The 27,087-nt window shown below is 46.6% G+C and overlaps 1 protein-coding gene across 1 annotated transcript in view; it reads left to right on the top strand.

The window, feature by feature from the left end:
• The window catches only part of LOC144119621 (erythroferrone-like), a 34,812-nt gene extending 11,910 nt beyond the window's left edge, over positions 1 to 22,902 (top strand). The window contains exons 5-12 of the mRNA XM_077652194.1: positions 10,856 to 10,873; positions 12,125 to 12,247; positions 13,537 to 13,639; positions 15,080 to 15,120; positions 16,712 to 16,915; positions 18,341 to 18,549; positions 21,631 to 21,709; positions 22,700 to 22,902. Of these exons, the coding sequence (XP_077508320.1) occupies positions 10,856 to 10,873; positions 12,125 to 12,247; positions 13,537 to 13,639; positions 15,080 to 15,120; positions 16,712 to 16,915; positions 18,341 to 18,549; positions 21,631 to 21,709; positions 22,700 to 22,798 (876 nt within the window). The 3' untranslated portion in view covers positions 22,799 to 22,902. The remainder of the gene's footprint in view (positions 1 to 10,855; positions 10,874 to 12,124; positions 12,248 to 13,536; positions 13,640 to 15,079; positions 15,121 to 16,711; positions 16,916 to 18,340; positions 18,550 to 21,630; positions 21,710 to 22,699) is intronic.
• The last annotated feature ends 4,185 nt before the right edge of the window (positions 22,903 to 27,087 follow it).

The following is a 27,087-nucleotide window of genomic DNA, read 5'->3' as shown; positions in this document are numbered from 1 at the left end:
CAACTTCTGAGCGTTGCTACGCTATTCTTTTGAAATTCTCGCTGGCTAGCGCAGATCGTACCATTCTGTTAAACCACGTTTTCTCCTCTTCAGGGACGTTTCCTTCCTTTTTTTTCCGGAACATTGCACCTGCGGAAATAAAGCCTTCTCAGAGCGGTGAGGCGCGAAAGGAATTCTCCGACGTGACATACATGATACCTCAGGCGTTTAACAGCCACTTCCAAAACGCCGCTGCCGCGTGCGTAAACCAGGAAGAAATAAACAGCTAATGGAATGAAGAAGGAAGGAGCCCAAACCCTAACTGTAGTGTGGAGCGAAATATGGCCATTGAGCGTGAGAGAGAGAGAAGAGCTCAAGAATAAAAAAAAACAAGAGAAGCTATGCGAAACAAGGTCACCTTCCGGGGAACCGTCGAAAGCGGGAAGCAGAGTCGAAGGATCAACACGGTTCGAACTTTCCGTGGCTTGAATCGACGACTCTGTGCGCAGGCTTATGCGAGGTCCTTTCCGGCAGTCGTTGCTGGGGAGCGCGCAGGCACAGGTGCAGCGTCGAAACCTCCACTTAAAGAAGAAACGCGCGTGCGGCTATAAAGAATGGGGAGCGCGGGACGACAATGGGGAGAACCCCGCCGCCGACGAGTGACGTGCCCTGCGTGGTCGCGCCCAAGCGCACGTGCACGCGGAAGGACCGGGACACCGTCGACGCCTCTGCTTCAAAGAAGGACCGACCCGGAGGCGGCAGCGGGAACAGCGACGTTGTGTGTGCGACGCGGCCACTTCGTCCCCGCCCGCCGGGTGCAAAAACCGAAGCAAACAATTACTTGTACACGCATGCGAAGGCGCACGTCTTCTCAACTGGGCCGCACAAAAGGGAGGGGGAAAGGGACGGTGCGCGCAATTCCTCGAGGCAGTCGGTTGGTCGCAGGTGTCGTTGCTCCTTTCCGAAAGTCGGGGACTCCCTGGCAGCGTTGCTAGCGAAGAACGAAGAGGAAGCAGGGGGGAGGGGGGGAGAGGTGGGGGGGAACCTCCTTCCTAATCCCGTGGAAAAACAGTTCCTTTCCCTCCTCCCCTCCGAGTCTTTTCACTCTTCCTTTCATCTCCGCACCTTGTTCCTTCACCTGGCCACGAAAACGGTGGGCCAATACCACGCGACTGTCTCTCTTCCTACGAGCTCGTCGCGGAGCGGAGCTCAGACGGAGTCGAGTAGTCCAAGGGAGCGCATCTGCAGCCGTGCCGGTGGCCGAATCGCGGAAAGAGCCTAGGCCTAACCGCTCCCAGGAGCTAGGCCTCGACCCCGGGTTTACGACGGCGGCCGAAGAGCTCCCGCCCGAAAGCAAAAGGCGGCTGCTGAGGCGAAGGCTGCTCATGGTGTCCTGCGGCGTGGCGACGATCCTCTGCGCAGCCGCGGTTGCGGCAGCCGTGGCTGTCGCGGTTTCGACGGCGGCGCCAGAGGCGGTGGAGACCGCGACGCTGGCGACGAAGACGGCGAAGCCTGCGTCGAACACGTCGCAAGCGTCGGCAGAGATGGACGGCGACCGCAAAGCGCGGGTGACGTCGCGAAGACGTGGGGGCGCCAGACGTGGTGCCGGTACATCCACCAGGAAACTTGTGAGTCTTTTCTTTTTCTCATTTCTGAGAGGAGTGTGGAGGGGGGTCATTAGCCTCGCTTCTCTTGTTCGACTCAATTCTAGCCTCACTTGCAAAACGTTGCTAGCTGCTGGTCCATCAAGGACACAGAAGCAAGCTCTGTTCTTTCTTTGACAACCGAGTTGGGATAGATAAGTTCTACTACGGTGATGGGGAAGTTTCAGCCCGAAAGCAGCTGCTTGTTAACAGCGGATCAGAAGACCTGTTCAGGAATCTGCGCACAGTAAACTTCCTTCTTTTGGTTTTTGTATTTTGGTAGTGCTCACGGAAGTCGTAAGGAACAAATCTGGATGACCGAGTGCCCTTTCGGGGTTAGTATGAAGCATAATAATTGGGCACGCAGACAGGACTGCAAGTTGTCGGATTTACTCACTTTTTTGAGCATGGGACTTTGCTTAGCGGGGACGCGAACGGAATACGCGCATCATTCTTTGCTTCCGCTCTTCCTGTTTCCAAATCATTGTGGCTTTTGACACTATCTCTCAATTTTTATGGTAGTGCTCTAAATGAATATTTTGCTTATTGGTTTATCACGGGCGCGATTCGCCGTAATATGCTCCCGGAGAAGAAATGATTTATATGAAACGACCAACTGTTTCAGGCTATCGTTACCAGACGTCGAAAGTTAGGTGGATTTATCTTTTTTTTGGAGGGGGGGGGGGTGGCTAGAATAAAGGGCCCTTTATTACAACAATTAAAAACAAATATAAAATCAAGTAATCTAGATTTAACGTTAAGTAAATGTTAGATTCACTAATCGACACTATTCAACCTGTGCCCAACCAAAAGCCTTTCTTTGAAACTGTGGCTCTTTTCGGGATGGGGAGCAGCAGTCACACACGAAATAGAGCAAATCCCTTGCAAAAATGGTCTATAGACAGTCTCTAGACTTCTTATAGACTATATTGCCTTCCTATAGATGTATATTATTGTTTGTTCATAGTCTATAGACTGTATATAGAGAAATGTCTACTAAAAGTGTATGACCATAAGTCTATTGATTGTCTATAGACTGTCTATAGGCTTTGTATTGCCTACAGATTTGTCTCTAGGGTTTGTCTATAGACAGTCTACAGAATTTATAAACAGAAGTCTATAGACTGTCTAAAGAAATTTTTGTAAGGGATAACATATTTAATCAGGTACTAATGCCCCCGCTCACCCGGCGATGTTGCCGCGGCGTCTGGATGCCACTTTCGGTGATCCGGTGCTTGGAGGTGACCATAGCTGTGACAGCGCAGATGATGACTGCTGACACGGCAAGACGAGCCTGTTCGGTGGCGGGCAGGCGGTCGGTAGGCTCGGTGGGTCGACCTCCTCTGTCAGTGTTCCTCGGACCTCTACCCCACCGTCCTTGTGCGGCCTTCCTCGGAAATTCGGGTCCTTTCCTCCAGGCAACGGACGCCGGTGTAGCCGTCGTCAGCGTGTTAACCTGCATTCCCGTACATCGTTCGTTTACCCTTCTTCGTCCCCCATTTGGGACAAAGGTGGTTGCAGTGACGTCGGTGCATACCGTCACCGCGAGCAACTCAAACCTGCCGTACCGACCGTAAGCAGCCTTCACAAAATGCAGCTGAATCGGCATATTTAGGCTCCGAGATCAGCAGCGCAAAACCACTACCATTATTCATCAATAAAAATAGACGACATAAACGTTGTATTGTCTTTAAAAAAAAGGACAATACTGGGGAAGAGGACAGGTCAGTATTGCTCATGAACTCATGCTGACGTCTACTATAACAGATTAGTGGAGGATTGGCTGATTATGTAAGTCAGAAGATGCGCCGTGGATTTTTCCGCGGACCTGGCATGCAAGGGCAGAAAACAAAAAGGTTAAACGGGAAGTGAAACTAGTCTTTAAAAAAAGCATAGAGGGCAGAGGTGATGGAGGGCTCTGTTCTTAAGAGCGGACTATGTTTCTTTCCCGACCTTTCCTCCGCGGCTCTGCTGCCTCCTTTCGCGACCTGAACAATAATTTCGTCACCCTCGTCTTCCGAGTGTGTGTTGTGCGAAACTCCAATAAAAGCGTCAAGTCCGACCAGGACCGATCCCGTCCGGGGCACTCATCTCAATGAAAGCAGGCTGGCTCGAAAACAAACAGGAACAAGTCACGTGACACCGTACAGACTCTAGCTCTCTTCCTTCGAAAGGCACGCAAAGGAATCCTCGCGATCCGTCCGACGCCGCAATCACAACGCCCTACTGCTACTGTACACACGCACCAAAAAGACTGCCGGAGTCGCGCAAGCCCCTGAGAAGAAGACATCGCGCCATGGCGCTGTTTGCTGGGAAAACAGGCTCGGACGACGCTCGTGTATGTGCCTGTGACACGAGGCCCAGGACAGGGAGGGGGCGCGGGAAGATGGAGGCGTCAGCTTGAGCACCGGCGAGCAGCAGCGGTGCGTCCCCCCTTTCGAACCCGGAGGCGACAATTGAGCGGGCGTCGGGCGCGCGAGGTCGTAGCCTCGCTGGCGCCGCGGTTCGATCGAAGATTGGACCGCGCGTCAAGGGGCGCACCACGGTCGCACGGAGTGTCGTCTTTGATTGCAGCTGAACGCTTCGGTGTTTGAACGCAGCTTTAGGTTCATTCTATGTGCCTGCGTGTGCGCTTTCGTGGAACCGGAGCGTCAGGAAGCAAAAAAAAAAAAAGGGTTTATTTCGGCGAACCGAGTGAACTTCGGACGCGAAGAAGTTGTGGAAGTCTCCACTTTTTTGAGGCGAAGACAACGAAACGAAGTTTACCACGGTTACCGTTTCAGATAATGCGGGACGAGTATCCCGATGCAAGCGTTGTCCTGGAAAGATATATAATAAGAATCACTGGATAGCCCCGAAGCTCTGCACTTGCTCTGTAGCGGCTTCAACCGGCGGGAGTTTCGCTCCATTGTTTGGTCTCGATCTCAGGCGGCAATAAAGGATGTTCTTCAGTTCTTCCTTTCACTTGGGCACGCATATGTAAAGATATGTGTTACCGCGAAAGTTAGGCCGCCACTATATGTAGTGAGCATCGTGGGCCGTGAACGCGGTGTCGAAGTACCGCTCTCGCGATAAATATAATGAGCCAGAAGTTCGTTACGATGGAAATTATTATTTTCCGTACGCACTTTCTTGTTGTTATAAAGGGGTTCCCTTAATTACCATTTTTTACACATCGCGGAAGTTTTTTCCCTTTTGTCGTGGGTTATGCAGGCATAAACATTGCTATCCCTAATGAGAAATCAATGACACAAATAAAATTTTAAAAAGGACTACCGCTTCTCTCCTCCCCCCTCGCCCCCCCCCCCCCTAGATATTTAGACACAACCCCTAATTTCACTCCCTGGGGAAATCCCTGGATGCAACGAAGCAGTTGTGCCCCGCAGCTAACTACTGAAGTGCAGCCCATCTTTGTCCGTGTTAGGGCAAATAATACAAAGGCTCAATCCTGAGAATGTACACTACTCATGCCCGCGTATGTGAACGCGTAGCTTTCCGTCCGAATAAGTTGTGTGCTGAGGCGATATATATCCGGCGATCATTGTCCATTTGAAAGGCGACTTATTGAACGGTTTTAATTAAACGTCTCGTTGAATTCACACGGATCGTCTTGGTTGGTGCAGCTCCTGCTCCATGAGCCACTTTGATCATCATCCCATTCGATCAAGGCGAGGAGAACAGCCGCTTTATCGAGCGACACTTTTACGGCACTTTGAGCAAGAACACATGGTTATATAAGGATGTCGCAAGAAGTGCTGAAAATAAAACCTCTCCGTATAGCAGATTACTCTGTAGCACTCTGTCCATGCAGCAGGTCAAATCTGTCTCTGTTTGATAGGTTGAGGATGAAGTCAGTTGCTCCGAAAGGACCAGTTGAAAACACATGTTCTCTTTAGGGATAAGAAAAGCCGCCCTAGCACGAACAGTAGAAATAGCGACGAAACAGTTTGAACAAATGGGGACACTAAGAATAGAGTCGCAGTTTACCTTGCGCAGGCGTTAGAAAGCGAAAGTGTTAACAATGCAAAATGAACAAGGACAACGGAAGGCTCTGCAGACGGGACAGTGGCCGGACCTCCTAATGCACGTCTCTTTGAAACGAGCACATTGGTCGATACATAAGCACCAACGTAAGCACTCGTCTTCTTAGACAACAAAAAGCCACTGAAAACACTGTCTAGGTTTGTACAAGAGGCCGGTACCAAGATTGCAGTTGTTTGCTTGACGCATGCGTCATTGATGTAACAAAGTATTCCGACACAAATTCGGAACAGAATACAAGTTATGATACTGGCCAATAATAAACCTGTCTACCCATGAACCTATGTATGCATTAAGATGTAGCAGCGTCTTCGTAAATGTGACCCTAGAAAGCGCTTCGAATGGATCAGAGATATATACGCTTTTCCGTCACTACTCAACTTCTGTTATTTCTACGACCAGATGAAAACACGCGCTTTGTACTCGCCGTTTCTTGTATAAAATATATTCTGCAAAACGATCCCTTAAAAGAGTAAAATTGTCACGGTTTCAGTCATGCAAATGCATTTCGACGCAAGAATAACAGAAACAAGCAGCCTCCTGTACATCATTCCTTTGCAGTCTCAGTTTCAACCCTCACACTCTAAGTAGCTCAGAGTGCAAATTTGAAAAGTTGCTCGAAGAACAATTCGGGCTTCGGAACGACCTTTTTATCACAGCGCTCACTAGGCACACGAGTTGTCGTTTATAAAAGCTAGCGCCACTTTCAAATGACACTTCTGGGTTCATTTGGACGAATGCCAGGGCTGTATGGACCTGCCAGCGTGGTACGCGTCTAGCTCGAAACTGGGTTGCTCACATATATCCCGAAGTACAGGTCTCCCTGTGTTTTTTTTTTGTTTTTACAATGTTTCTAGACTTCTATTTTTATGTTTTCTTTGTCACCGCAATGCGACTCAAAGCGAAAAGACTCAGTTAATTCAGCGCAAGGCAAATGGTGTGACAGGACCAAACACCCAAGTATTTTTTTTTTCTGGAGACATAGGCAAGGGACCATAGGGTGCCGACTAAGGCTGGCAGGCACATTTATTCATTTAAGGGCACGAAGAACAGCATGAATTATATTTTGTTCTATGACAACCTTGCAAAACTTGCAAGGTAACTTTTTAAGTTCGAGAAGAAGATCGCGAGGAACTCCAAGATGCGACAAGTCGTTAGGCGCGTAAATTTTATTACGAATATTAACGGGTAATCTGTCCTCTTTGTTTTCTTTTCTGCCCCAGCTTCTTACTCATATGCAGCAGCATCGCGTGAGAATTGCTGCTTAAGAATGTCAAAAATCCATTATCGCGAAAGGACGTTTACAATTAGATCAACGTTCAACTAGATGCGATTATTTCATGGGCGCTGAACTTGGGGTGCTACACCGGCAGAAGCTAGAAGGCAGGGCACGCTACAGGCTGGAAGCCTTGTGTCACGGAGTTCATTCAGATGATTTATGTCACCACTTTGTCAGATTTCAAAACACTACAAGTCAGCCATGCTTGACAAGACTATCGTCTTCGGACTAACGTGCTAACGAGGTGCTGGACATTTTTCTTTACGATTCGTTTTCTTCGCTTGCCGGTTTCATCATCGTTCGCACGGCAAATGCGCTCTCTGGGGTAACGAGGTTAACGGAAACAGGGGCAATTCTTTATCCCCCCCCCAAAAAAAAAAAAGAGAAACTGATGCGTATATAGTCGCGACCACCAAATCAATAAATGCCGGCGGTTGGATACTATAGGGTCTGAGGACAGCGAGCAAACGTAGTGTAGAACGTTCCTAAGGGGCGCATTGATCTAGCTGGTCGCTCGTTTGGTGATTATCGATCCAAACGAACACTGCTGATTCCTCATTACTTACGTTTTAGTTCTGTCTGCGCTTTCTTTTGCTAACAAAGGCGCAGGAAAAATGAAAGAGGTGCAGTCGATATCTGCAGTGGTTGCGTATGTGGGCCTGCAGAAAAACCCACTGAGAGGATTTCAGTCTTGCCTCATATTTGTTTTGGCTGGAAAATTGGTATGTGTTTTCTTTGGAGGAGCGGGTCAGTAAATCAGTAAATGTCGTAGGTATTTCAGTGTGCAGAAGTATTTAAAAAAAAAACTTTCTACATAAAGTACGTTCTCCAAGTACAATCTGCAGGGTGACTTTCTACAAAGAATGTCTTTCAGGATAGCCCTAATAACTTGATCGATGCTTCCTCCGAAAGCTAAACACGGTTACGGCTGGCTCCACTGATTCGTGAGGCAAATTTTTGTACCGATGTGAATAGACCTGGATTTGTCATTGAATAAGTAACGACGCGAATACTTGAAGCGAAGAGTGTCTTATGGTTGTGCCGGTGCCTATACGCATCAATAGAAGATATGGATTAAATTTTTATGAACTTACTTTTTCGGATGCGTCGCTGACGGACATGAACATGTATTGGATATCGGCATGATGACCCACTGAAGCGTTCGAAAGAGTGCAGTGTTCCGAAGATTTCTATGTAGTGCTTCCGCAGCTAAGGCTGATGACGTTCCCCTCTCATAACAGATGAAAGCCATGTGCCACGTCGCCTCCAGTGATGTGACGTCCTGGCCTGTAGAGGTCACGTGATAACACGCGATGAAAAGCTATTTAGGAGGACCTGTGTGACGTCGCATTTTACTCTGTTCTTCGGAAAATCAATACAGAAATTTGTGTCTACACATAAACGCAACATTCAATCAATTGGATATTTATGTTCGGTGTTAAAGTTGAGTGCTCTTACATATGAGCTTAAGGGTACCGTGCAATTAAAAATGCCACGAAATTTTTTACCTATACGTACGTCATAATCATTGTCGCACGATGAGGTTTTTATCGAATGATGACGGTGCAGCTACTCTAAGTTATGGCAAACAATTAACGAACTATGTCTTGACAAGTAGGAAGAAGCAGCAGATCTGGTACGGGTACACTCTTGGCTTTTGTCCATAGGGCTCTGCGTTCTTTGGAAAGGCGTTGTGCGACACTAATACTCTGGGAACGCAAGCTGCAGTCTTCATTTACCAATACAGCCACTGACTCCCATTTTCAGCAAAGCGGCTAAAGCCTTTGGTCATGCATCCCAACTGCTAAGTGTAAGATTCACCGAAGTCTGCCATAGTTTTGGTCCCGCGGGTCGCGTTTTTTGAAGTGAGCATGCGCCAAGGTCGTGGACTAAGCCAAGCCTGCATTCAGGAAGCCAAGAACAGCGTTGCACAGAACCTTTAGGACCTCTCCAGCGCCGCGACGTCCTTCACTTCGCGGGCGTTCCAGGAAATGGCGGCAATTGTTTTCCGGAAGGCATCTTTCACGCACTTTAGGGCAGTTAATTTCTTCTCACTCCTTTATCTTGCACTGGGGCTGCGTGCCAAGTTTTCGCTTGACGCCAACGGGTCTGGACTGCGTCCTACCGTCGTGTTATGGCTGACAAGGGACGCGCGAAGTGGCGGTGCAAACAATAACAACAGCGTATGCGACGACAGTAACAGTGGCAGCGAGAACAACACGTACAGTAGCGCGAACGAAAGGCGGAAACATGAAAGCAATAATGAAAAGGAAGCGTGAAAAGAATGTTGCGCGAAGGAACCATGCGATACAGGGAGTAAAAACACTGATATAAATGCACTTTCTTCCGTGCGCCTAGAAAATAGTACGACGTGGGGTAGCTCGGCCTGAATCGCAGCCAAGTTTTCCTTTGCGATCGATTTGCCGCACCGTACTGAAAGTGAACGAACCTGGCCGCACGCCAGGATGTCGTGTACGAGGATCTCCGCATAGGAAGGAAGGGCGAGCGCATTCCTCTCCGTTGATAGTCGGCTCGTTCTACGCGTTAGAAGATTTCACATTTTGCGGGGGAGCAAGATGACCCACTGCATTTCATGAACATGGGAGTAGCGAACGCGCTACTGCGCCAGCCAAAGCGGGTACATTTATCTTTCTTCCGCCGTTTTATAGAAAATAGGCAGTGTTTCGTACGACGATCTTTGTGAACGATAAATCTCTTAGCCCGCAGAATGTTTTTTTTTTTGTCGCTATCAGTTGATCAGTCGAATAGCCAGTCAATATCGGTCAGTCTGTCTGTCTGTTCGTCAAATGTTTAGAGGAATCACCCAAGGTGGCGTAGATTTGAAACAAGGTAGTAATACAGGCCACACATTCACCGAGGTATCATTTTCTGCAAATGCTGCATATTCAGTCGTTTACAAGATGATGTGACCCCGATTCATAAGGACTTTGTCCGCAATAAGAAGAAATGATTCGATGGCCTTATATTCTGGAGCGTATGATGCCTTATCTTGCACCTAGATACGTATTTAAATATTCTGGGAACATTTCTCGCCGAGAACAAGGTCAGTTCTGGTAACACGTCAAGAAAGAGAAAGTTAAGTTTGATTAGAGGAAAGGCGGAGAGATTGGCCGGCGCTAACGTCACCCTGGCCTGTTACACCACAGGGGGGAAGTGGGATGAAGGAAAGGGAGGGGTATAGTGCGAATTAAAGGTAATGACGTCATAATACAATGAATTGCATGGGGTGACCTGGACAATAGAGGCGTGCACGCACTGTGACACGATGTTCACAACACTGATACTTTATGTCAGCCCATGTAACATTCAATTTACGTCGATGCCTGGCTGACCCTGTACTTTAAAACATTGCAGTACACATCACACTGCTCGAAGCCAGTGCCACCAGTCGACCAGTACAGTAGTTATGGTCGACGAGTGCCAACTTGGGAGCGGAACCAATAGACGAATGCTAAGGGATTTTATGATTGATGTGCACGCAGGCGCCTTGATAAGCAGCAAGTTTTGCACCCGTAGAAGTCTGGTAAGAAAAATTTTACCTTGATGATTGCCATACCTGATTCTCACATGCAGATGCCGTCCACGCAGACGGAGGGTTGAGTCGATTGTTGTACTAGGTCGAAAAAACCGTCAAGGGCAAGACTGTTTATTGTAGGGGCGGCACTCACCCTTTTGGATTCTTTGAGAAAAGTAATGAGCAAACTTTGGTCCGTCCTCAGTCTGCAACAAGAGGTACCTCTAGGACAAATAACTGCCTACCCTGCGGAAACCGCGACCACTAATTTCAGCAGCTCTAAAGCGTCCAAACTGAACTCATGTGTTAAGTTCTCGTATGTGCCTTCAACATCCAGGAACCCTATAACTTTTAATGCCCTGAAATGTTTTTTTGCAGCTAAACGGAAGTCACAAGGTGAGCAATTTTTTTGATGGATTGAGCTGCCGCGTCTAAACTCGCACATAGCATCTGAATATATATTTGGTAACAGTTTACGTATCATTCCATGCTTGTCATCACCATCATCATCATCGTCATCATCCTGACTACGCCCACAAAAGAATAAATGCCCCTCTCATGTCTCTTCATGCTTGTAAGCGCCACCATGTCCAGGACTTTACCAACGCAGCTGGCCAATGCTCTTGGTCAACGCATAAGAGGGGGGCGGGGAAGGAGAGGGCAAAAGACATAGGAGTACACTGTATGGGGTCTCTTGCCGCTGTAACGAGAGTCAAATTAGTTATTAATTTTCCACTGAAGTTGCCTTTGTTCGCGTCGCGCATCCACAGAACAAGTGCTCATAAAAAAAAAACAGAAATATGGTCACCACTCATACCTGAGTAGTATGGTCATCGAGTGCATGTTGAAAAATGCTCATTTTCATAACACGCCGAAATGCACGTTGCGTGAATTGACTTTGCATTTGCCAAGTCAGTTGCTAACGGCATACACTGCGAACCACCGTCGGTGCATTTCAGCGACCGTATTCCCCACCATTGATCTGGCCATTCACAAACTAGCCTACTCCTTGCAAGTTTAACGAAGTTCATTATTCCTTGATTTAAATAGGGACGATCGTGGACTGAGCGCTGTTGACGTGTTCATGCCCAGAAATTCTGGACCAGCACAATTCTTCTACGGAAGTATATTTCGCATACCGTGAGATTGTACCATAACAATCAGGATACTCCCAGATCCCTCCTCGGGACGCTGGTAGTTTTCTGCTGTTTATTGTCAAAATTTCGCCCTATCGATTTCTTGTGGCAGTCTCAATCGCTCTCTGCGACCCCACATTAAAAGCAAGATATTGGTATGCAGCGTGATGTTAGACATTTCCCATCAAATGGTCATACTATAGTGTCTCGCAATATTCCCCAGTTGCTTCGAAATTAAAAGTGGTGTCCAAGAAAGCTGGACTTGCAATGCCTGATCACCACCCTGTGTGGACATCTAATCTTGAAAATAGTGCGAGGAGCAGGCGAGCTATTTGCTATTGACATTAAATAGGCGTAGCCATTGAACTACATAGGAAGGCTGCACGTCCTTCTTACAAGCTTAGGAGTTGACAAAAATTTCATCCTGGTTTGCATAGCTGCCGCTGTCAAACGTATACGGCGAGGTGCCTTATGTTCTTCATGAATTTATACGTTTCGTTACTCTTTCCAGGGCCAGCCCGACCGACCGGTGTTCTTAGACCCTCGGAAGACGTGGCAAGCTTTTCTGCGCCACACGGAGAGGACGGAGACGAGGCGGCCAAAGAAGAGAGTGAATTCGTCTTTCCTCAGAACTGTACGGCACGAAACCGATTAAGGATTAAGCAGCATTCTCCCGTGATCATCGAAAAGTGCCTGCTGTCTTTCAACGCTTCTCTAGTGTGAATGCGTGACGACGACTAAATGTACCGCACATGTCTTACTACATATGCTTGAAAGAAAAATTCTTGGAGTTAAGCGAACGAGCAAAGTTGAGGGGTACATCGAATGCCATAGTCTTTGAACCTCATTTTAAAAAGTACCCCGCGCTGTGCGATACCACTGCACATTAAACAATGTGACCTGGCTGAAATTAATCCGGGGCTCCCTACTACGGGGTCTCCCATAGCCCAGGTTCCGGACTTTAAGCCTGACTGACATACCCTAAGCTTCACTAATGCAGTACTTTGGTCACTACAAAGTCTTGCACTGTTTAAAGCGATGCGCCGCAAGACATTAGATTGTTGGAAACGTTGGAAGACTTAGTAATTTAGAGGGACGCATTAGATGCGTCTTGTAAAATTTGTACAGAGTTTTCTTATCAACCATTCCTGCCTACTCAAGCGCGAATGATCCCATAATAAAGACGAAATTGGGTTGCCTGCAGGAAAATATTACCACATTCTATAAGAGCTCTTTGACACCTTGTCCCTTCTTCTTATTATTCAATCATTTTTACTTATGTTTATGTACTAAAAGCACCGAAGCGCGGCGTTGTGGTAGAGCGTGGCGTTGTGGTACTTGCTTGTCACCTCCTGGAAACGTTAAAAGTAAACAAAAAAAACCTGCAGAGCCCTTCTTGGAAGCCCAGTTCACATTGAAAAGGCCGCAGGGCACACAACGTGAAGAGAAAAAAACTAAAACATTTCCACTTTAAGTTCTGAAACCAAATGGTGGTGATTTTTACATAGATTAATTTGTCGAGTATGCGAAGCAATTCTCATTAATTATCAAACATTAGTGAAAGGTGGGACAAGCGCTCGACACCAGCTTCTCATGGGCTCTTGGCTATTTATTATAGCCGATTAAGCTACTCACATCGAAGCCATGTTTCCGGACGTTGGACACTTCAAAGGGGAATTTTTCATCAAAGGACATTTGAGAAAACTAAGGCATGATAACCGCGTTTCTATTAATTTTTTTTTACCTGGTGCTCGTATTATTGATTTGAAATGCTTGGGAAACCTTGAGTAGACTAAAATAACTTTTGCCATGGCGCTCTTTTGCCACAGATGCCCTTTCGTTAAGAAAATTCATTATTATAATTTTTGATTTTTTGAATGTGGCGCAGCAGCAGCAAAGTGACACTGACGCCCTTTATTTCAGCAAGGTCCACAGGGTCCTCCTGGTCCGCCAGGTCCGAGAGGCCCTCCTGGAGCCAACATCACACGGGAGGAGATGTGGGCAGAATTCAAGAGAATCATCCGAGGTGCGCCCAAGCTTCTTGTTTTAAGTGCTGTTGCTCAAACTTGTTATTTGCACAAATCTAATCACTTCTCCTAGCTGACGTCACAAAGACTGGCAGGATTAAAGGGACACCGAGGAGGAATAGAAATCTGACATGTCTCTGCAGTGTACCGCGTTCTAATCACAAAGCCCTCTATTCGATAACAGAGTTTTTATGAGCTAGAAAGGATCAAAAATCGAAATACAGGTGGCGTCGCTATCACCAGTAAAAAGTGCCCGTCATTACCGACATTTGCTTGCGCATCCCGTAGCTCAGGCTACATTGGCATCCAGTTCAAAACGACGGCAATTCGTCATTTTCAGTAAGGACGTCAGAAGTTTGAATCAACTGGCTGAAAGATATTTCAATCCAATTTTCTCGCCAACAAATGAGTCTTTTGCTTCCGGACAAACGTCAACACACTAAGAAAGAGCCAAGGGATCATTGTTTACTGGGAGCACTAATTTAATATAGTGCTGTCTTCTTCAGCGTCCCCTTAAGAACATGGTGTGCGGAACAAAGGGGCGGGGGGGGGGGGGGGGGGGGGGAGTGTAGGCAACAGGGACGTAAAGCCCGCCTTTCAAGAGGAAGCCATAAAGAGCCTATTTTTTACTCCCACTGGCAGATGACATTCGGTGGGCTGTATTCGTCTTGAAATAGGGATGGTCTTTAGTCAATTCAGGTTTTTCAAATTCCTACTCTAAAAGGCTGGCGAATATTATAAAATTTGCCGTAATAGGTAAATTGTGTAAAAAAAATGACTCAAAATTTTTATTTCTGGCTTCGATTACCCTCCGAATACGCTTACGCTGCACTTCTACGTTACGGTCATGGTATTCATCCCTGGAAGTAGTGGGACTGTTAAATTCACTGCATAAATCGACATTTAAAACGACTCAACTTCGGTGGCGCTCGCATTCATGTGAGGACATCACTTTATATCACGTGACTTCGCCAATAGCGTAATAGGATAAACCATTGCTACTGCTGAAATTTCCTTTAACAACACCACCAATGCAAAATAAGCTTTTGGTACGGCATCATGTGAACACAGAGGATCGGTTACCTGCGCCCAAGATGGATCGGTAATGAAGATGTCAGGAATTTCGTCCGCTTCTTCTGTTCTCTTTCGAGGCGATTCAAAAGCGGAATCTCGTGATTCGTTTTTTACACGCGTGCTTGATTTTGTCTAAGTTCCGAAAGAATTTAGAGCGCAGAAAGTCGTAGTATCCTCCGGAAGCTCTGTCGATATCCCAACAGCACTTGCGTGAAGGGCAGGACCTTGAATTGTTTGTATTTATTTTCTCCAGTATGAAGTCTCGGAAGTAATCGCTCACTCCTGTGTTTGCCGGAGCACAAACAAAAAAAGCTCGGTTACACGTGAGGCACATTTGGAAACTTCATCTTTTCTTACGTTTCCAGAGGCCGCTGAAAAGAGAGCTGAAATGCTGGCTGAAATGGAGGTAGGTTTCACCAAGCTTTCAATACATTTACTAGACCACTCGGATACTAAAGGCCACTTTCCAGCTTCCCGCAAGCAGTAGGGAGCTCGGTTACTTTGTATTTCAGTTTTGGGGGTGGGCTTGTTTCTTCATGGTAGGTCCGGACTTTATGTCAATGTAAGTAACGTATTCACTGCCTGAAATTCATAGTTGTTTCATGCTTCGTTGTGCGGTATTCTTCTAAAAATATGAGGAATTGATATATAAAATTTTCTGCATGTGTTATCCTCGTCTCCTATATTTTCCGTCAGAGTGGTAAAAGCTGCTAAATGTCATAGTTTGTATGTAGGCAACCCCTGCGACCCGTCACAAACTTGGAACTTGAATGTGTATTCAGGTTTTTTTTTTTTGTGAGCAACAACATTTAAGTTCTTAGACGTCCTCAGTCGCTGCGGGCAACTGGTTTGAAATGTCATGACACATGTACTGTCATGCTAGAGAAAGTAGCCGTATACAATAAAGGGCGTCGCTTACGCTAGCAGAAAAGCCGAGCGAAACTACAGTAGCAAACACCGTACGCGTTCGCAATTTACTGTGCCCAGACTATGTCAGCCGCAACATTGTGCAAAGAGGTCAACATATATGTTCCAATTGTTTCCTGTTGTTGTACACACAGACAAAATGTGAGGAAAAATACGTGATGTTCCCTCTTTCAAAGCGCTTTAAAAAATATCGAAGCTGATGAAAAACACTTATTGTGCAAAGACAAACAAAAAATTTTCATTCCGTTTCACTGCACCCTGCCACGTCTACCACTGAGGCAGGGAAATACCGCGTAAAATCAATAAGATCCAAAATTTTTTTTCTAGCCTTCTTTTCCTTGCAGCAGTTTAAAAAACCCAACAGTTTGGAAAACAAAGAGAAATTTTTAGAACCCATGAATATTCTTTTTTCGCTAAATTTTAGGCGTCAAATTTCCTGAAAAATGCAGACTTCACCGAATGGAACACCACTGCACGGAGGAGCTCCCCACCGGACACGTAGTAATTGGCGCACACGGAATTTTTCTTTCCGTGCATTTTGTACACGAAGAAAGAAAATGGAAAAGAGCGGGTGCAGAATTATAAAACACCTTTAGCATACCGTGTGCAGTGTTACTGTAGTACCGGTTGCCCGCTCACCGTCTGTCCGCACGCGCTGATTGGTCCCGACTCGGCAGGCTTGGGCGCAGCTGCCGGGTGCCTGGCGCCATCTGGCGCCGTCAATGCAATCTACACGTCCTCACGACGGCGCACGGGCTCTCGTCATGGCTGTCGGTACTCCGTTAGCGGTAGCGGTAACACGGCACACGGTATGCTAAATGTGCATCTTATCGCCAGCTAGAATAGGGCCGCACAGTGTACGAAAACATTTTACGGCTGTGCTCAGCCTTTTCATAGAACAAGGAGCAGACAGCACAAGTGACATTTCCGTCCGCATTTTTCGAAGATAAGTCAACGTGACCCCCCATTTCTGAGAGTTGATGCGATGAACATCGGTAATTTAGACACTCTTTTGGTCTTCCTGCCTTAGGAGAATGTATAGTAAGACCAGAGTGTGTTCTTTTTCCCAGTGCAAAAATTCGACAAACTGCTCGCTCCCGCTGTCCGGCGGTGATGCAAGCGGGAAGGACCAATCGATGTCGTGGCTACCTCCGCTGGTAGAGATCGACCGCGCCAGCCTGCTGCCGCGCAGCCAATCCGGTTTCTTCTGGGAGCTGTCGGAGGAGATTCGCGCCCGCAAGGGTAAAGAACTACGTCTCCACCCTTTCCATCGGGTAAGTTTGCACACACCACGTGCCCATCCTCATCTAAGCACAAAGCGGCAATCTTCCGTCTTGCTTTACGCTCAAATACAAAACCCATATTTTAGAACGCAAATTGATGTTAATTGTGCAGAACGCTCTGCCGTATTGCCTGCAACGTCTGCAGTTGCAAATGCTAACATGAAGCGGCTGTAACTACTTCCCTTCTTTCATGAGCATGAGGAGTGCGCTGGTGTCCTTCTGTTTCAGTATATCTTACTGCTGCCTCATGTCTGTGGGCTTTGGCATTCTTTGCTTGGCACAATCGTGTTTTTTTTTTTTCGGGATCGAGCAACGCTGTAAGTTCTTACGCCGGCGGTGAAAGGCAATGTATAAAATGTCTCGAGCATTCGAACAGAGGCGAAACTAATCAGTAAGGTCAGTGAGCCGTGCACCGAAGCTATAACAGAAGAGGCTGTTCAGCTGAACTGCTTTTATGTTTTTTATTTTTTTCTTGCTGCTGCTTTCTGCGGGACAGTTGCAAGGTAAGACCGAGTCGCTTGTACTGTCCAGTCACGAGCATAAGAAAAAAATTGACAAAATAATGTAATCTTTACTTATAGGCGAAGATAATTCGTTTCATTGACATAAGGAGGGCCGCATAAGGATCTTCAAATTCATGCTAGTTTCTGCTCTTTCAATCACACATTGAGACATTCACGAGAATGTCTCGCGAATCTTGCTCTGTTACGGTTTGTGGGCAACAGCAGTGGTCCACAAACGATTAGGTCAATCCTTCAAGGTAGCGTAAATTTTCCAAAAGAAAAAAGTAACAATTACCATTAATCTATACACGGGTGGCTTCTAATTGCACGTATATATATATATATATATATATATATATATATATATATATATATATATATATATATATATATATATATATATATATATATATATATATATATATATATATATATATATATATATATATATATATATATATATATATATATATATATATATATATATATATTGAATTTACAAGTAACAACAGCAGTGGTGCACAAACGATAGGATAATCCTTCAAGGTAACGTAAATTTTCCAAAAGAATAAAGATAAGGTAACAATTACCATTAACCTATACACGGGTGGGTTCTAATTGTACGTGTAAATATATTTTTGCCTTTTCTCTTTATCACCAATTTTAACCCCTATCACTTTCCGTGCATCCGACGCAGCAAACAGGAACCCCTTCTTGTTACTCTTCATCACCTCTGCCATTTTTTCTTGACAGCATGTAATCGCATGCCAGTGCCATATGAATGTCCGAATGTCGTCTACAGCCTAGTGTCAATGCATCAGGGTCAATGCCTCAGTGTCAATGCCCCGTTGTCAACAATTCCGCCCGGGATTTTACCCGAGGACCCTGAATTTACCCTGAAATGTTGTTGCAGCCGTTCGCGGAAGGCAGCTTCGAGCGCGGCCCCGGCCTGAACGCGACGCGCGGTATGTTCCGGGCACCCATGAACGGCATTTACGTCTTCTTCGCCACGGCCTATGTGACCCGGCCCACATCGCCCAGGGCAATGCGCAAGCACCTGGAGTCCTCGTTGAACGAGGCATCGCTCTTTGTCTGCGTGAACGCCAGATGTCAGAAGAACCTGTGAGTGTTCACGGCACACTCCTCGGACTGCGCTCACCTATTTCTTTTTTAAGAAACCTCTTGCACACTCCATGTGCTAAATTATTCAAGTTTTGTCTTTTCTTGAAAACCCAGTTAATTAATTGAATAATGACCAAGTCATGTCATCTGAAAGGCCTATACCAACTACTCGAAAGCTGTGCCCAATTGACTGTTGTTTGTCGCTGTTTGTCGCAGCCAGCTGTTTGTCGCTCGAGAGTACACCTGGGCATAGCAACACCCTAAACTTCGTTTACAACTTGCAAATATCGAAACTGGTTTTAATTTCATTTTCTTCTCGAGAGCAATAATTCATGCGATATGGCTTTGGCTTTTGGTTTTATGGCTTTATGCGGGCTTAACGGCCCAAAGCGACTCAGGCTATGAGGGACGCCGAAGTGAAGGGCTCCGGATATTTCGACCACCAATGGGATTTTTTAACGTGCACTGACATCGCACAGTACACACGGGCCTCTAGAATTTCGTCTCCATCGAAATTCGACCGCCGCGGCCGGGATCGAACCCGCGGCTTTCCGGTCTTACGGCTTTGGTTTATTGAAGACGTAATCGCAACGTGTGGTAGTAGCTTGGAATACAGGTTTTTAATTACAATGCTATAAAAACGCACATGGCTTTGAAAATGTGCTGGCCCATTTGACTGAGCACGAAGACAATTCCTACGGGGGACAAGAGAAAGCCTTATCTACGAAGTTGGGTTCCCTGCTTAGCCATCGCAAGCTAAAGCTTGACGTACGAGACGAGATAATACGAACATCTTGGTAAAAACAGTGTTATGCAACGCTCAGCAGGAGCTCAAAATGAAAATCTTTTAAGACTGGTACATGAATAAAGCGGGTGTCATAACACCTGCATTGCCAATTAGGTAAGTCGTCTTCACCGGGGACCCCAGGGGCCTTGATTCAAGAAATCTGTTTGCCGAAACATTGGAACCAGAAACCGAATGCAGAAGGCTCCAGGCTGGTTCCTACGATAAGACTAGATAAGCGAAGAACAACAAGTGCGGTTACGAGGGCAGAATTTACATTGCATCATCGCTGCGGCTAAATGGGCTCGTCTGGCAACTAAAGAGCTAAAGTCCGAGTTCGCGTTGTAGCCACTACGCTGAAGCTTTAGAGCCTGACGCAATGGGGAACTTGCGCTGAAGTTTGCGGTGCCGATTGCAGCGCCATAACACACTGCCTAGCGAGAAGAGCAAGCAGTTTTGGGTAGTACTATTAGTATTCCGCGCCACCTTCAGGCGCTTATTGGCGTGAGCCTCCGCGCTCTGTCGAAGGCGCACGTGCCGTGCGTCAGCTATATGGGCTACGCCGAGAGAAGCTAGGCAATGAATGCTGTCAGCCAAACGCGGGTATCTAATCGCGCAGAATGTGTTCTCGCGTTCGCATCGGCCCAAGCGGCTGACAAAAGCAGTTTTGAGTAATCGAACGCAACAATTGCAGTGCCACCTTGGCAGCGCAGGTTCCCCATAGGCGACGGGTCTTCTTTGCATTTCTGGGCTTGCATTCATTAGGCAATTATTTTTAAGCACATTGGTCAGGTTTGTAAAATAAAAAACACGGTATTTTGTGTACTTTCTGCTCTCCGTGTGTCTCGCTACCCGCTTTAGCTGGCCTGTATAGGAAAGAAAAATTTTCAATTTTTGTTCTTTTTTTGCATTTTTGAGAGCGCTAACCACATCAAGTTTGCTTAGTCTGTTAGCTTTGGTTAATTAACTGACACTACGTCGGGAAACATTAACGGTTCACTTTAAAGGGATACTGAGGAAAAATCCACCCAGTTTATGTTCACAGTAAAAAATTGATTTTTTTCGGCGTTTGTCAGGCAACAAGAGACGCATTTATTAACGAGAAAATTGTGTTTTTAAAAACTTCCCGTCGGTCGTTTTAAACTCGTGGCGTCTTTACCGAAAAGCAAGGGTTGTCTTCGCTGCGAATGTTGTTACAACAGCGTACATTCTGGAATCGGCGCCGAAACCTCACCGTCAACGTTCGCGGTTTACGTGTGAAATCTATTTGTGATGGCGACACCTCTATTTAGTTTTCTTTTTCTGTAGCTTTTGAAAGCTTTGTTTTCGGGGAGAGTGGCCTCTTCGTGATTAGAACGCGTGCTCTCTGTACATACAGGCCAACTTCTGTCCTCAGCCGCCGTGGTGGCTCAATGGTTATGGCGCTCGGCTGCTGACCCGGAAGACGCGGGTTCGATCCCAGCCGCGGCGGTCGAATTTCGATGGAGGCGAAATTCTATAAAGGCCCGTGTACTATGCGATGGTAGTGCCCGTTAAAGAACCCCGGGTGGTGGAAATTCTCTGCAGCCCTTCACAACGGCGTCCCTCATAGCCTGAGTCGCTTTGGGACGTTCAAACCCCACAAACCAAACCAAAAACCGTCTTCTGTCCTCAGTGTTCCTTTAAAAGAAATATTATTGCTGCTAGCGTGTGTTATGCCGTGCTCTTATAGTCATATGTCAGTGGTTTAATCATTCCCAGTTTCGCCTTCACAGGGGCAGGTTACCAGATGTTTCCGCTATGCGACTAGTTGATTCGCGAACGGTCGTCACCGCACCCAGCGTTCTGGCGTGTTCTCGGTCATGTGTGCACTTGTTATTTAGAAATTAAGAAACCGCGACCATACAGCTGCAGATGTGCTCTACCTACAAGAGTAACTGAAAGCATCCGTGTCTTCGTCGATTATTTGCTTTCTTTTTTTTTTCTGGGCACAATCACTGCCTTCGATTCTTGCTGAGGCTTACCAAGCACTTCCCCATTGTATTTTATGTTATTTTTCTTTCCCTCCTCAGAAGTTCTTATGAGCTGTTGGTTCATTTCATTTTTATTTCATTGACTTTCATCCGTCTGTAGTATCGCTATCGCATGGGCTTCCACCTTTTGTTCAATTGTTTTTCTTATTCTTTGAGATGGAATGAATTTACTGCGCGCGACTGCACCCCGTAAATAGTTCGTTCCTGGGGGTCTCATTGTGGGTTTATATATAGATCCAATAATAAAATGCTCTTAATAAATACACTTCTGATTATTTTCCGTAGGTCTCTGCGTACCACGAGCGAGTTCGGCGATGGCGAACACACCATGTCCCTGTCCACTAACGGGCCACTCATGTTACGGGTGAGTGCTTGAAACCAAAGAGCTGTAGTTTTTGAACCTTGCAAAACGTCAGGGGTCCCGAGTTCTTTGAGTAAGGTAATGTTTGTGCGGATCTTAGCCCCGGAGCAGGAATCCAAAGCATAAGAAATGTGGGCTGTATTCTTTAAACAAACGCTCGTTCTGGGGTTGTATATGAGTTCACAGGTGTCGGTTTCTGAAGGTGTGTTTTTTTTTAATAAAAAGATAAGGGCTCAATTTACGCCTCATTGCATGACCGAAAATAGGTCGGAAAAACTTTCCTCTTTAGAACCCCGGAATTTTACGGACAAAAAGTGCATGGAAAGAAGCATAAATATTTTATTATGATAAAAAATATTTCATCAAATCAGATTAAATTTTGTACCTTTGCATGACAAGTCTAGCGTAATTTCATTTAAACAGTCCGAACCTGGCCTATAGTTGCAGGAATGAGTTTATGCTGAAACACAAATTACTTTAGCAGTGCTTTAAGAAGGGTAAGTTGGTCTTTCATCATTATAGCGGAGCTCTTACCTTCAGACCGGAAACACGGACAATACACGCACGATGTGCTTGGTGTCTCGTGTTGTGTCGTCCGTTGTGTCCGGTCTGAAGTTAAGCGCTCAGCTATGGTAAGAAATTATTTGCACTCGACTGCCCGCAACCTTGCACAGTCCAAATCCACTGCACAGAATTGCGATGCGAATTTCATTGGTTTATATTAAACATGAAATGCTAGACAGTCCGCACTTGTAGATAGTCCGCAAAGACCAAGAGTCTAAATTTTAATCATCTATAGGCCGCGGGCTGTATACCGGAGTATGTGGTATGTTGCTTCTGCGATACGGACACGCTTAACGTCTATTGTAATTACCTCTCAGAGTTCGCTCTCGTATTTTCTGTTCCGCAGCGTGCACGATGAGTGTTCGTGCTCAGCATGCAACTAGGATAAGTCATTCATCAGTGCCCCGGTTTTCTTCGTGACTCTTGCAGGCTGGCCAAGTCGTCTCGCTGTGGTTCCACAACAGGACGCCCTACCCACTGACAATCCACGAAGGATCGCAGTTCAGCGGGTTTCTCGCCGGTCTCTGAAGTGCAACCATACCTCGCACGCTGAGGCCTTCAAACGCAGCTTCTTGATGGCAGCTGTATCGAAACTTTAGGCACGCACTTTCTTCATTACGAAAAGCTGCGTGCCCAAACATTCACGTCATGGTACGGGTAAAGAAACGGTATAAAAAATCGCTCGTTCATGGCTCAGTTGTTCCCCTAGCTTTTCCCGTACCTAGTTCACGAAGTTCCGGATTGTTAAAAACTCTAGCGGCAACCATGACGCCATCATTCATCAAAGCAAAGAACTGATGCGCAAACTTTTGCCCACATGAACACACCACGCGTAAAGTGCCCATTTACAAGTTTCCACTACGTAGAGCCGTAAGCATTACAGCGAATTTCCGCTCCAGATGCTGCATTAGCGTGTTTGGAGTCCGGTTGCTTAGTGAAGCGATATAAAAGCTTGTGAAACTCTCCAGAAATATTATTACAAATTTACGTCGGCTTGCTTTCATACATACTTCTAAAAGGTAAAAGTGGCCGACAATACACTTGAAGCGAAAAGAAGACAGGTCTATGCAGGCTGAGGCTGCAATATTTCCTCAGTGCAAATGCGTGACTTTGTTTATAGGTGTTATGCACTGGCGCACAGCCGCGCCGCGGCGCTGCAGTGCGCCGCCGCCGGCCGCCATGTTTGAGGTGCACGTAGCAGACGAACTCCTGCTCCGAAAGCATGTTTTCTTCGCACGTGGCATTCAGACTGCCGTTTGGAATCCGTGTGCATCGGAGATTAGGCCGGTAGTCGCAGGGCGCGATAACTGCACGTAACTACGTCGCGTTTGGTTCACCTCAATTTGGGGTTAGAAGCTCAGATAGTGGCCAATGACAGCAGCGCTTCCACGAAACCAGAGAGCCGCATTTAGTTAAGTACATTCGCGAGGATATGATCGGTGACCCTGCGCCACTCAACAGCTGCGACGTGTCAGCGGTGCTACTTGCATAACTGTCGACTGCTTATAGCGGCGTAGAGCAGTTGATTTCCCAGCTGTACTACATATCTGACCTCGATATAATGCTTCAGATTTTATTCTTAGGTTGACCGGCGATATTTTTGGACGAAGTGCATCCTAAACAAACGCAAGACGGCAAGTTTGCTTAAATGTTGAATGAAAGGATCTGACCCGTGCTTTCTTTGATCTTGAAATGAATTATTCAGGCATGCGCTTTGTTTTTTCGGTGGAGTCGCGGCCACCCAGGCGGCGTCTTTATATCATGGACAATGTGAACTCTGCGCTTGCGTCAGGTTGATACTGCAAGCTCGCGAGCTGGCGCAGCAACCTCGATCCCTACCAAAACAGCACACTATTTTTTGCACTGCGCGCTGTGTTGTCAGATGCCGGCACGAAAAAGAGACACGACACTGACGAAGCTCGGACTATCAAGTGCCAGCTAGCAGGTACTCTCGTGTCGAATTTTGTTAACACGGCGCGCACAGTGGAAAACTGAACCACCATTGCCCAGTTTGTTTCCTTATAAGCCGCCGTTGTGACAATCTACGACCGCCTTTGTGCAAAACAACGACTGCTTCAGAGGGGCAACAAAGCTTCGCAAGTCCGGTCATGTGTGCAGAGGACTCCCACACAAGACATAATCGGCGCCTTATTGTCGGTATCTACCCGAAGTGCTCATGCACCGCAGACGCTGTAGCGAGAGGCCGGATCACCGATCCCTTCCCCGCGAATGTGTCTTAACTAAATGCGGCTCTCTGGTTTCATGGAAGCGCGAATGTCATTGACCACTGTCTGAGCTTCTATCCCCGAATTGCGGTGAACCAAACGCGCGACCAGCATTCGCTGCGGAGCCTGTTTTCTCGGCTGGCTCGAGCAGCGCTGACAATTAAGCGCAGCTGCCCAGTCGAAGTGGCGTTCGTTTACGACGTAGTTACGTGCAGTTATCGCACCCTGCGACTACCGGTCCAATCTCCGATGCACGCGGACTCCAAACGGCAGTCTGAATGCGACATGCGAAGGAAACATGCTTGCGGAGCAGGAGTTCGTCTGCTACGTGCACCTCAATCATGGCTTCATTCATTATTACAGCGCAAAGACGGCACAGAACAAGAAGGGGACACAACAGCGCTGACTGTCAACTAAGTTTTATTCGAGACCAGTAGGGATTTTATACCACCTGGTGATCAAAACAGGAAAAAACATACAAGAATAGCTGTAGGCATGCGCAAGGGTACAAGAACGGCGGTTATCCGGCACGTGTTAGATTTCACATTCTAGATATTTCATCTCTTTCTGGGACAATGTCACGGATGGTGCGCTTATGCACTCGTCCTGCAGTCTTATAATCATAGCAGCTTCTATTATTTCTCTTGTTAGTGTGTCTCGGTGTTTCCCTATGACACTGCATTGCCTGTACATCGGTTCACATTTATCCTCGCTGTCATCTTCTGCGCTGCAGTCCCTGCAATGTTTGGCTACGTGGCCTGAAGTAGCCAATGTACGTAACCAACTCGCCCAAAATGTTGTATTATCAATCATGGCGGCCGGCGGCGGCACACCGCAGCGCCGCCACGCGGTTGTACGCCAGTGCATACCACCTCTACAGCACCACCAACATTGGTTCCGAGTTATTGGTAGAATGCGAGGAAAGCATCTTTTGGAATGGTGCTCATGTTCAAGTGATTTTGAGTTATTGTTTTTGGCATACTTCCGCAGTACTCCTGCAGTTTATCGGTTTCCAGAGATTTCGTTTCACGTGGGCTAGATTGATAGAATGACTGCCCCTTTAAGTCGTGTTACTCACATTCGAATCATATGACGACAGCAGATTTATTTGCTCAACTTCTGCGTACCCCTCTCCGCACAAGTGGGCTTTTTTGATTGATTGATTGATTGACTGAACGATCGATTGATTGGTTGATTTATTTCGGGGTTTAACGTCCCAAAGCGACTCAGGCTACAAGGAACGCCGCTCCGGAAATTTCGACCACCTGGGGTTCTTTAACGTGCACTGACATCGCACAGCGCACGGGCCTCTAGAAATTCGCCTCCATCGAAATTCGACCGCCACGACCGCAATCGAACCCGCATTTTTGGGTCAGTGGCCGAGTGCCATAACCACTGAGCCACCACGGCGGCAAGTTGGCCTTCTACCCTTGCGCAACGATTTTATAAAATAAAATGTTTTCATCTTGAGAGCAACGCTAAAAACAGGACGGGAAAAGCGAACAGCACGAGTGCTCGCGTTATTCATTCTTCGCGCTGTTTGCAAGAAGAATTTGCACCAAGAAGCACATCTTTTTACATTTGCGCAAAATATTTTGCGTGAGAAACTTTTCGCCACTTTGTGATGTTTTTCTTGCGTTTTTAACATAAACGCTACTTTCACGCCATCGTATTTATGTTTGTTTGTGAATATCTGCATGCTTGTAAAAGTTCTTTTTGGATTATGGGCGTTTAACGTCCCAAAGCGACTCAGGCTACGAGGAACGCCGCTCCGGAAATTACGACCACCTGGGGCTCTTTAACGTGCACTGACATCGCACAGTACACGGGCATCTAGAATTTCGCCTTCATATGAATTCCGCCGCCGCGGCCGGGATCCAACCCGCGGTTGCATGAGTACACTTAAGACAAAAGTGACACGTCAGGTGACATTTGTACTCTAACCAGCAAGAAGCTTGCGAAAAGCGTCTTTGTGTTTATGCGTTACTATACTACCATATTTATTTTTTCTCTTTTTATCTATAACATATGTCATCCTTGTGTTGCCTTTCGGTAAATCTTATTCTGTGCTTATTGTGCCTGTTGTTTGAAAGGATTGCTTAATTACAGAACTCGCAATACTCTTTGTGTCTTGTGCTGAATGCATAATTTCTGCAATAAATTATCACAACCTGAGCGTACCATTCAAAACAAAATGTTTGGGGGCAGGAAGGGAAATTCTTAAGCCTGTTCCTGCATCTCTTGTATAGTGTTTTCTTTTACGCGGTATGGGATGGGGAGAAGTTATTGAAACCCACCTCGCTCGATTTCAGGGGGATATTATGTGAATCCGGCTGATTTGTATATAGCAGTGTGTGCTTTGTAATCTTACCAAGGGTGTAGATAATTTAACGGCTCATCTTTGTGTTAAGTGTCCATGTAATGCGCCTTTTGTGGACACCAGTGCGAAAGTTTAACAACGTTGCCGACAAATGTATGCGTTTTTAAATCATCATCATCATCATCAGCCTGACTGCACCAACTGCAGGGCAAAGGCCTCTCCCATCTCTGTCCAATTAACCCTGTCTCTTGCCAGCTGCGGCCACCCTATCC

This window comes from Amblyomma americanum, chromosome 2 (assembly GCF_052857255.1).
Source record: "Amblyomma americanum isolate KBUSLIRL-KWMA chromosome 2, ASM5285725v1, whole genome shotgun sequence".
NCBI lineage: Eukaryota > Metazoa > Arthropoda > Arachnida > Ixodida > Ixodidae > Amblyomma > Amblyomma americanum.
The sequence above is the reverse complement of the archived record's forward strand: the minus strand, read 5'-3'. Positions and strand labels throughout refer to the sequence as shown.